The 11,920-nt window shown below is 37.9% G+C and overlaps 1 protein-coding gene across 1 annotated transcript; it reads left to right on the top strand.

Annotated features, from left to right (window-relative positions):
• The first annotated feature begins 3,025 nt into the window (after window positions 1–3,025).
• Window positions 3,026–6,007, top strand: LOC137733661 (scarecrow-like protein 22). Its single transcript, XM_068472807.2, has one exon. The coding sequence runs from the start codon at window positions 3,592–3,594 to the stop codon at window positions 5,836–5,838; it is 2,247 nt and encodes a 748-aa protein (XP_068328908.2). The 5' UTR covers window positions 3,026–3,591; the 3' UTR covers window positions 5,839–6,007.
• The last annotated feature ends 5,913 nt before the right edge of the window (window positions 6,008–11,920 follow it).

The raw sequence follows: 11,920 nt of genomic DNA, 5'->3' as shown, positions 1-11,920 counted from the left end.
ATGAATAGGTTACTGTTGGGAGTCATCCTGTTTGTTACATTTCTATTGTCCACCAACCTGCTAACATTCTCACTATAGCTATCCATCAGCCTCGGTATGGTATTCTTGGCTCCAAACTCGTCTTATTAGGATTGTCCAGTTTGTGGGGGTGAGGTAGGGACTAGGGAGTGTTAGATTAGAATCCTTACATGACAAGGTTAGCTTTATTGTTATTATTATATTCTTAATTGTAATTACATTAGGATTCTTTCCACATAAGGGTGTTGTACACCTTATATATATTTACACATTATCAATCTATGGAGTCATTATTTTACATGGTGTCACTCATTTAAGTTTTCTTTAGGTCATAAGATTTTCCATGTTTTTGCATCCAATTCAAAAAAAAAAAAAAAAAAAAAAAAAAAACCCCTCTTTTCCTTCCGGCCTTTCTTCTTCCTCTTGGATTTCTAGGTTTACGTCTCATCTCATAGCATCTTCCTCATCTACTCTTCCTGATCCCATAATCTCTCACTTTGTCAAACGTATCAAACAAAACTATTTGCCCGGCTTCATCACAAGGGAATGTATGTCATTTTGGCGATTCTAGTGTTATGTGTCATGATCGTACAACGAGCTTTGGCTTACACAACTCACAATCCCCAATATAATTACGCACTCCCAACACAATCTGTAAATGAAAAAAAGAAAGAATCTTTTTGCCAGGTTTAACAAAGACGTCTTTAGTTGACATTTTGATTAAAGATGCATGGAGAGCAGTAAATTTAATCTTACTATTGATTAAAAAAATAATATTTACGTCGTCTAATAAGTTTAATTTTAACTTAATCCGACCTCACGCTTGATGACGGGATATACAAGCTTGACCACGTGACAGCCCTACCGAGTATCTGAATTAGGGTTTTGGTTTTGAAGGTAATTGCTGCTAGTCAATGATTTGTGTGTGTGTGTGTGTTTTTTTTTTTATATTAAAAGCCAAAATTTGGAGGGAGAATGTAGTGGTGAGTTTTGAGGGTTTGAATGAAGTGTTTAAAATTTATTTTTGTTCAGCGGTACAAATTTCGACAAAACTGAAGCTCTGGATCGCAACCACATACTTTTAACTCGAACCAGATATCTGGTCCGTCCAATCCATCTCGATATCTTCAAAAACCCGAAAAAGGCCACGCATTAACGTGCCGTCAGATTCAGTTTCGAAAACCAGGACGGCAGAAGGTGTTCTCGTAAATTACTGATCTACCCCTTTACTCACATGAAAATATTGGCTAGATTGTAGCCAAATGTAAAAGGTAAAAGTTGTAAAAACCACTCCAGCCAACTCGTCTTTTCTCTGTCTCTGGTCTTGGTAAAAGAAAACTAATAAAATAAATAAACAATCACTGGAGCCTCCTCACGCGCCTTTTAGGAGATTGCAATAGATTTGGAAATTTTTTTTTTTTAAACAAACAAGATTAAGCTTCACAATAAACTAATAATAATATAATTTAACATTTAAAAACACTTAAGGTTGATTAAAAATAAAATTTACTTTTACTTTTTGGCAAGAATAGAATTTAGGAACACTTAAGGTTGATTAAATATCAAATAAGGTTGATTAAATATCAAATTTACTTTTACTTTTTGGGCAATCATCTAGTTACAAAGTGTACCCCATCTAAATTGTACTTTTACTTTTAAAGTAGCCAAATTTTCAATTGAGAAATGTTCTTTTGCGCTGTCTTTACTTTAAAGGTTATATATATATATATAAAGTTGTGAATCTAGATTACTAATTTTTGATACAACAATATTATATTTACGAGCATGAGAGAAAAATTGGTTACGAATTTGTACTTCAGATATTCAAATTTAAGATCTCTCATTTCTGAAATAAAAATAAATATAACTAAACTGTAATTCTAAATAACAACCTAACCTAATTAATTTGACTATTTTCTACACAATTTACTAATTTGAAAACACTAGACTTTCTTATGCCAAGTTTGGCAATAGAATATTACTTTTTCTAAAATCATGTAAGATTTAGTTCAATATTAGTATTTTCTAGTATAGCATGACACCATTAGAATTTATGTATCTAGACCGAAAATTCGTTCAAGTTTTTTCGTGTAAAGATCAAAATTAAAAAAATTAATTTTTGTCTAGTTGTAAGTAAGTGAACACTTTTCTTCTCTTTTTTGTGCATACAAATTTGTTCGTTAGAGCGCTTCCATCAATATTCTCTTTGCCATGGCAAGAACAACAAATGATAAAGAGTGAGAAAATCTCCTACACCGGTGAATAACTAACCTGGTAGCTTCTGCTTGTGAGCTTGTCATAGTGCAAGCTAATTTGGACCACACTCCAAGTCTTGCCTCATCCACGTAGCTTGATATAGATCACCTGATTTCAACTGTTATCTACATCCAACGATTGAATTTTCTTAAATTAAAATAAAAATCCCAAAAAAATGAGAAGAAATAGAATAATTAATAGATCTATAATGCACAACCATCACCTTCACTTCCCACACCAAAACTCCCTACAAATCTATTTCTTTCATATCTTTATTTTCTAAAAAATTAGTGTGAATAATTATTGACAATGGCAATTACTATTAAGTAGGAATAAAAACTTTCTTAGACTGGTTTGACATTGCTGAAATTATTTTAAAAGTAATTTTTAAAAAAAAATTGAACTAAACTTGTGTTTGGTAAATGAAAAAAAAAATTTCTTTTGTCAAAATTATAGAACTAAAACAGTAGAAAGCAGAAGTAACTCTATCTACTTTTGATAATAGCATTTTTTCAGAGGACGGCAATCCAAACTAGCCCTTGACCAGCCGCTACTATTTATTATGGCGGAATAGGTGGCATTAACGTGTGCTGCATGCGAGTGGGTTTGAAGGGAGTGACAGTAACCCTAGCAGCGAGATAGACAACTACATCTACAGACAAAAGCCACATAAAAAAAAAATTATAAATTAAAAATTGAAAAATTAAAAATTAAAAATTGAAAAATTATAAATTAAAAAACAAGAGAGAGAGAGAGAGAGAGAGAGAGAGAGCACTTTATCCCCACTTTTATATGTTGCACGCATCCCCATAGCCGAGAAGAGAAGGAAGACGAAGTACCATTAACCCTCAAGGCTCAAGGCAAACCAGAGGAGCAGAGGAGAAAAGAAAAGAAAAGAAAATCCCACAAAAGCCCCCAACCCACACAGACGGAAGAAATGAAGAAAGAAGAAGATGGTTCCAAACATGGGTCTTGAGCCTTGAGGCCTGTTTGCTTCAAATACAAAAGCTTTTTCTGCAAGAACAAAAGCCATTAAGCTAGCAGAGCAGTAGAAGCTATTAAAAGTGCTTTTGGGTAGTGAAATTTCGTTTCTTGAGCTGTGCATGTAGTTGGGTAGTCTCTGTTTGACCCAGAAAGAAAATATGAGTTTTTGTTTTTGGGGTTTTTAGCATTGAGCTGTCTTGGTTTGTAAATTTGAGTTGAACCATTTGTAATTTGTGACTTTTGGGGTTGTGAGTTTCGTAGGCGTTGAAGAAAAGCTGGAGATTTTTGGGTTTTTTGGTTTGTGGAGATTTATAGTTGTGTTGATTTTGTTAGATGAAGGCCATGCCCCTACCTTTTGAGGAGTTTCAAGGGAAGGGGGTGTTAGATTTCTCTTCTGTTTCTTCTTCTGCTGCTGCTGCTTCAGATTCATTTCTATCGCCGCCGCCACCGCCGCCGCAAAAGTGGAATCACCACCACCAAAACAGCAAGGAGAATTGTTATGTGGGCGGCTCTGAGCCCACCTCTGTTCTCGATACCAGAAGAAGCCCAAGCCCTCCGACATCCTCCTCAACACTGTCTTCCTCCCACGGCAGCGGAGCCAGCGGTGGCTGCGGCCGCTCTACAGACACAACAACTGCGGGGGTTGAAAACCCATCTCGAACACCCTTAGAGGAACAAAAATGCGGGCCGCCCCTCGGCATGGAGGACTGGGAGAGCGTTCTGTCTGAGTCTCCCGGTCAAGAGCAGTCCATCCTGAGGTTGATTATGAGTGATATAGAAGACCCGTCTCTCGGATTGAACACGCTGCTGCAGAGTTCAAGCGGCTCTGATAATCTCCATCAAGATTTGGAATTCAGCGGCGGAGGGTTTCAAGATGTGGTGGATCAAGGAGGATACGGAGGCGGATTCGAACCCAATAACAATTCTGGGAGTTTGGTGAGCCCCTCTCTACATGCAAGTTCTGGTCCTGATTTTAATTTCAGTAATAATGCATCAAATGTTGAGACTCGGAGCAGCAATGTGAGACCAAACCCTGCAATCTTCTCTGCTTCAATGAGCAATCCTTTTCTGGTATCGCAATCTTCCGGCATGTTTCAGCAGCAACAGAGCATGGGATTGGATGAGAAGCCTCAGATTTTCAATCCCCAGATGGTAATTAACGAAAACCAAGCTCAGTTTGCACAGTACCCAGCTATGTTTATGCCTTTGACGTATGCCCAATTGCAAGAGCACCACCTTCTGTCACCGCCACCGTCAAAAAGGCTCAATTCTGGTGAATTAGGACCCAGTTACCCGGTCCAAAGGGTACCGTTTTCGAATCCCGGGCAAGAGCTAGTGGTTCGGGCTCAGCAGCAGCTTCAGTTTCTTCCTCAGCACCTTCAGCAGCAGAGGCCAACAATGCCGGTGGCAAAGGAGAAAATGATGAGCCCAGCAGAGGGCTGTAAAGAAATGATGAACCAGAACCAGCTGCAGCAGCAGCAGTTTCAGCAAGCGGTAATTGACCAGCTTTTCAATGCAGCAGAGCTGATCGAAACAGGAAATTTGGTACTCGCGCAAGGGATATTGGCGCGGCTCAATCACCAGCTCTCTCCCATTGGTAAGCCATTTTCAAGGACTGCTTTTTACTTCAAGGAGGCCTTGCAATTTCTCCTAAACACCAACACCTCTAGTAACTGCTCTTCGGCCTTGTCGCCTTTTAGCATCATTTTCAAGATTGGTGCTTATAAATCGTTCTCTGAAATCTCACCTGTTGTCCAATTTGCCAATTTTACTTGTAACCAAGCCATCCTTGAAGCCGTGGAGGGCTTTAATCGTGTTCATGTTATTGATTTTGATATTGGCTATGGTGGCCAATGGGCTTCTTTTATGCAAGAAGTTGCCTTGAGAAATGGGGGTGTACCATCTCTTAAAATCACTGCATTTATATCCTCTTCCACCCATGATGAATTCGAGGTTAGTTTCACTCGAGAAAACCTCATACACTTTGCTAGTGAGCTCAACTTGGCATTCGAACTTGAACTTGTAAGCCTTGAGTCATTGAACTCTGGTTCTTTGGGATTGCCTCTTCCTGCCTCTGAGGGTGTGGCAGTTGCTGTCAATCTCCCGATTGGCTCCTTTTCGAATAACCCCTTGTCGCTTCCTTTGATCTTGCGCTTTGTTAAGCAGCTTTCTCCCAGAATTGTGGTTTCTTTGGACAGAGGCAGTGACCGGACCGATGTTCCATTTCCCCACCAAATAATCCAAGCCCTCTACTCTTACTCTGGCTTGCTTGAATCAATAGATGCTGCAAATGTAAACCCAGATACCCTGCAGAAGATTGAGAGGTACTTGCTCCAACCAGGCATTGAAAAGATTGTAACAGGCTGCCATCTTTTGCCTAAAAGAACACCTTCATGGAGAACACTGTTTTTGTCATCTGGGTTCTCCCCATTGACATTCAGCAATTTCACCGAGTCCCAAGCCGAGTGTTTGGTGCAGCGGACTCCGGTTGGGGGTTTCCACATCGAGAAGAGACAGTCTTCGCTTGTTCTCCGCTGGCAGTGCAAGGATCTCATATCGGCCTCGGCTTGGAGGTGCTGAAGAACCAGCCTTTTGAAGTTGGTTCTACCAATTAATTTTCGTCTCCAAGGTGTCTCATAACTTACTGCTTTAGTTTCGGAACATGTTTTCGGTTTTCTTCCTTGATTCTGCAACTATGCCCTGTAGTAGGCCTTTTGTTTCCAATGAAGAAACCAGACATTCAAAGTAACTCAATGGCTTTGTACAGTTTTTATGTTTTCACTTTCTTACTTTCGGATTTGGGTGTATCTATATAATCTGGCGTCCTTCATAATTAAGTGGTGACTATTTGTTGTACACTAAACAACCCAGAAAATTGGAAGAAAGAAAAAGAGATCTAATTACACAACGAATTTAACCCTCAACCTTCAAATTTGGTGCGCCTCGTTCGTGCTCATGATCTTTGGCACATCCGCTGCAATGATGCATATGCTTGAATGAGTGGATTAAATGGGTTGGATGCTAACGTATTTTTAAGGATGGACTTGCTCTAAAGTCTCAAGTATCTACTTAGCAAGTAGGAAATTTGGTTTATGTCAATATTGGCATTGATTAATGTTCATTTTTTTATCTATTTGATTATCTCATCAACTGACAATAATACGAGACGGGTCAAACACTAACGTCATGAGACAAACTAACCACTTTGCGATGACAGATGTACTTTTTAGGCCGCATCCTTCTTTCACTATGTTAAATACGGATTTAAGTTTGGAAAATACGTTTGGAATTTTGATAATTTCCAGTAGAATTCCAAGCAAGCCTAGGGTTCAATTAGGGTATAAAACCAATTTTATTTGGTGTTGGGTTTGTTTTAGTGTAGTGCTATCGACGTCTATTTTTACTTCTCATACACCCTTCTCAATTTTCAATCATTATATCGAATAAATTGAAAAAATTCAAATTTCAGTCGTGTGAGATAAAAATGAGTGTTGAATAGAAATGCTAAGAAGACTCTAGCAAAGTGGGACTTTCCATGTACTCTCTATCACCTCACAGTTTAACGTCAATTCTCGTATCAACATTATAAAATATTATGCGAAAATATGAGGTGACAGATAATTTATGGATAGTTTTACTTTTGGGAGAATCTCTTTAGCATTTGTGGAGACACCTCATTTAAAAATTTAATATTAAATGACTTACAACCCCAATAAAAAATGACTACTTATGCCTGAAAAGGTAGTGTATTTAAAAATAAAAATAAATTATTTTCTGAATACACCCCAAATTAATCTGTAATTTTCTTCAGGCTTTCAAACTCACTCTTCCACTCAATTGTATAACAAAACACGAACCACAAAAAGTAGAAACACGTTTAATGAAGAAAAAAAAACCTTAGTTTTGACGAATGGAACATGAAATCGAGTATTTGGAGGATCCGCAAGAGTTAAGACTTCATATCTTTATCATTTTGCATCAATTTGAATGACGTTTTTATGCTTGTTAAACCCGAAATCGTGATTCGTATCCCCAAAAATTTGAACCATTATATTTGTGCACTTTTTGGTTGGAGCCTACTAAAAATATGCACGTCTTAGGTAGGTGCTTGTTGGAAACTTACATAATTTCGGCGGTGTGGGACCATGATTTCTAGGCCCCTAACATGTAACCTTGGGTGGCAACAAACGCTAGAATACCCATGGCTCATGACTCTCAGACTATCAGGCTTCTTAGTCCGGTACCTATATTACTCATCCCCAAGAGAGGAAAACCCAATTCATGTCAAATTAGGATATCTTGAGGATTTGGCAGTAATCATAATCCTAGGAAGATAGGATATCTTATCCTAAATTCTCTCCTAAATAGTCCCTCGGTTTAATTGGGATTACTCTCTCAAGATTCTATACATACTCTAGCCTAGGTATTTATTTGGGACTTCTCTTTGAATTCCCCAAGGATCTTTGAAGATACAATAAACTCATTCTCTACAAGGACCACACACATTCTCTCTACATGCCGTTCATCTATACCTAGACATGGAGAAGCGTCTCCTACGCCTAAGTCAAGGCACCGTCATCAAATATGTATTCTAATGTAGCACACATGATATGTACTCCTTTCTTAGAAATATCCTAGTAATTTGATTCTCTTTCCTTGGAGATATGTAGTATGACAACCTGTCCCTAATTCTACAATTTTATAAATTTTAAAAGTGTGAATTGACGAAAATGCCCCTAGAGGCGAAGGTGTTGACTTTCGTTGACCAGTGTATAATGAGACGTACAAAATATTCTTTTAGCGTATCCTTATAGTACTCGACAATACGAATGCGTATGCATGAGCAGAATTGAATTTGGAGTTACGATGAAGATTTTACAGACTTACAAAGTCGAAGGGCATTTCAATAATTTCACTATTCTAAATAATTGGCTCTCTATTATTTTCATATTTTATTTTGAGTTTCTGTCCAGTGGGACCCACCCACGTGGGACTCCCCACTCCTTTCCCCCTATCTCGTGCCTTCCAAATCACTCGGACACACTTTCTCTCTTCTCTCTCTCTCTCTCTCTCTCTCTCTCTCTCTCTCTCTCTCTCTCTCCCCTACCCGTAAACCCAAACACCCACATCGCCCGTCTTCCTCTGGTGAACCACCCAGACCACCACCATAATCCAAACTTATCACCTCGTCTTATCTCTTTCCCCGAGCCCAGAAATTTGAAATAAACCCCTGGGCCTGCACACAAACTAGAGAAATAGAGGATGGAGAACTCTGGCGAGTTCTCGAATTCTTCGACCGAGAAACCAACTCGAGGAAACTTTTCCAGTTTTCAGGCGGAGATACGATGGCTTTCGAGCTATTTTCCGGCCAACTTTGGCCACAGCCGAGGAATCCTGTGGTGCAATTACTATTGGAGACTTCGGTTATGCTAGTTTGAACGGTTGTGACCTTGCAAGTAACTGTGAGTGGGTATTTTCTTTTATAAAGTATATATAATTGTTAGTCTCCATTTATACATTTCATAAAGAGTTTTCTACAATACGCCTAGATTAGCGTGATGTTTATAATATTTAGCGCATTGATAGAAATTTTGAAGTTATGCTCATTCTACGGGATGCACAGGTATGCGTATTATTATGCCTTAATTTTATTTATGGCCGTGAATAATATTATGGTGTTGTGAACTATTGATTTACCATTGCATGATGATATTTGCATTATCTGCTCATCGTTGTTGCATCAGTGTTAGTACTTGCCCAGGCCAGGGCCAGTCTTTCATGTGTATGTGCACATCGCACCGTACGCTCACTTTGGATCCATTGTAGGTGCCAGTCATTTCCTAGATTGCTAAAGGCAATTAGGACTCGTATGTGATGTGCATAGTATCAATCTTCACATGATTATAGTATTAGAGCGTATATCATTGTTACACCTAGCCCTGGTCATAATAGAATATCTCTGCATGAACTCGTGTGTCAATATGTGTCGATGAGCACTCATTATGATATGTTTGTTTGTGCAAGATCATGTGATTTTGGTTGTTATGTGTTTATTTACAAAATATTGCTATGTATGGCATTCTTGTAATTTTGCAAGCTACGGTAAGTGTTTTCATGCTATACGTAGTATGTATATTTTGGAAACTATACTTATTTTATAGTGAGGGCTTATAATGTTTTCAAAAATGTTTTTATAAAGCTTTATTTTTAGGCCCACTCACTCTTATTTTTCGCTCTTCCAGGTTTTAGTGCTGAGCTTTTGTATTGACAAGGATTCTTGGCAAATCTTGGTATAGGAAATTACCTTTGATGGCATAATTCTCATCCTACTTTACTGTACTTTACTTATGCTCTGACATCACGTGTGAAATGAGTTCATTCCCACTAACATGCGCACTCTTGTATTTAGGCACTTTTAGGTTTAAATTTATTCACATTTTCCACATCACTATACTTTATAGTTTCGTCACCTTCCGGGTGTCAGCCAGCACAACTCGATTCGGAACCCAAGTGGACATTCTCAGTCGGGATATGTCATGTACGCAGTCCGATCAGGATTCATTCACATCTCCAATCAACCCATTCTCCCTTGGCTGGGCTTCATGGGCAATTCTAACTGAAGACTGCCTCTAATTAACCCATTCTCCGCTGGCAGCATCCGGCTAAAATATCTCATAGTTTTGGTAACGACATGCTAAATCTTAAATTCGGTAGATGCCTGCTGAATATATGAACAAATTTGGTAGGTATTTGTTAAAACTTATAATAAGTGGGGTGTGTGAGGGCATTTTTCATAAGTAAAAAATTTTAATGTAAAAAGTAGGTGTGAAGTTTTTCATGGCGTGAGGGGTATTAAAAAAACGTATGGATTGCCAACCTATTTTTAAACTAAAAATGATCTTAATAGACTTTGATTATCCAAACTAACCTCACAATCCACAGAAAGTTTAAGCAAGTATCTACCGAAATTGTGTACCTTTTCACATGTATCTACAAGACTACAAACGACTGCCTAACAAGGCTATGCATATTTTCAATAGGCTCCAACCTACAAATACGTAATAAATGAAATAGTGCAAGATATTCACAAAAATATCTTTATCTCCTCAGCAAAGACATAGTGATATATCGCCACCTTTTTGGGGACCCCAAAAACAGGTATTGGGATTTACGGTTTCACAATTAATAAAATTTTCAAATTGATGCAAAATGAGAAAAATATGAAGTCATACCTCTTCCAGAAAGTCGATTTCATGTTTCATTCATAAAAAAACAGTAGGTTTGAGAACGTAAGGAAAAGAACCTTAAGATCCAGGTTATTTAACTTTAGAAATGACTTAGGGTGTATTTAAAAAGTATTTGTAAAAATTTTTAAGGCTTATATTTTTTTTCTTCATATTACAACATATAAATCATTTAGTATTAAAATTTTAAGTGCGATATATTCAAATATGGGGTGTCAATTAAACAAACCTTATCGTTTAATTTCCTTCTCATAATCATGCTACATTCCTCTAACTACCAAGAATTGTCTCCACTCTTAAAGTTTGTGTATGTGTTTATTTATGGTAGTTGAGTTAGATATGTAATCGTTTATAACCAATATAATGTTGTGGCGAATTTATCTGACTAGAGAGATAATGGATGCGGCAAGAGACTGAGTGGAGAAAGTTTAGGGATATCTATGTGTGTATGATGTGGTGTGTGGAGAAAGTTTAGGGATATCTATGTGTGTATGATGTGGTGTGTTTCCCTACATTGTGCAGTTATTTATAGTAGTAAAGAGGAGAGGAATTACTTATCCTCCAAGTAAGTACAATCCTAGTAGGGAAATAATAACTAGTAAACAAATCTATCTAGGAATTATACCATCACACTTTAATATAATATATATAACACTTCCCCTTGAGTGTGTAAATATTGAAGTAGATTCGTCATCAGGTAGAGTTGAGGATGGCGACTCGTCGACACTGATCTGGGAACACGCTAGTCTCAGACAAAGGAATTTGCACATGAAACTAAGTCTTACAAAAACCCAATGGCTATTGCAAAACCAAGGGTGAGACAAAACCCTATAGTCTAAGAAAAAGTGCGTGAGAAAGTGCAAAGTCAAATTAAAGGTCTACGGGATGTACATCAGGATATAATCAACCCAGGATGGGTGCCTCGTCAAAACCTGGTCAGGTAGCAAAAACCCAAAGGGAAATGCTCCTAATCGTTGGGAAAAAGAGAACATTAAGGTCAAGCGAGTATACTTTAGGATACTCCCCTGAGTTTGACATAATTTCAAAGAGAACTAACAATGTTACAACTTAGAAAGTTTTCCTTGAACAAGCTTTTGAAACGTCGTCTTTAGTATAGAATTGGTGAAGAGGTTGGTCAGGTTGTCCTTGGAACGGATTTGCTTGACTTAAACCTTCGAATGCTTTTGTTGCTGATGTGAGAAGAAGAACTTTAGCGCAATGTGCTTGGTGTTATCTCATTTGATGTATCCATTCTTGAGTTGTCCAATACATTCTGATTATCTTCAAAGATCATTGTAGGGATGTCAACGATGGAAGAAAAATCACAAATACTTAGAAAATGTTCCACAACTGTTATCAGCTAGAAGCATTCCCGAGTAGCTTCATGTAAAGCGAGTATCTTAGCATGGTTCGAAAAA

The sequence above is a fragment of the Pyrus communis genome, chromosome 7, assembly GCF_041283825.1.
Source record: "Pyrus communis isolate YQ-2024b chromosome 7, ASM4128382v1, whole genome shotgun sequence".
NCBI classification, from domain to species: Eukaryota; Viridiplantae; Streptophyta; class Magnoliopsida; order Rosales; family Rosaceae; genus Pyrus; species Pyrus communis.
Note: the sequence above shows the minus strand (reverse complement) of the source record. Positions and strands in the feature narration are given on the sequence as shown.

What these genes read in the sequence shown, in the direction of transcription:
- LOC137733661 (XM_068472807.2), top strand. Translation starts at nt 3,592, where the DNA reads ATGAAGGCCATGCCCCTACCTTTTGAGGAGTTTCAAGGGAAGGGGGTG.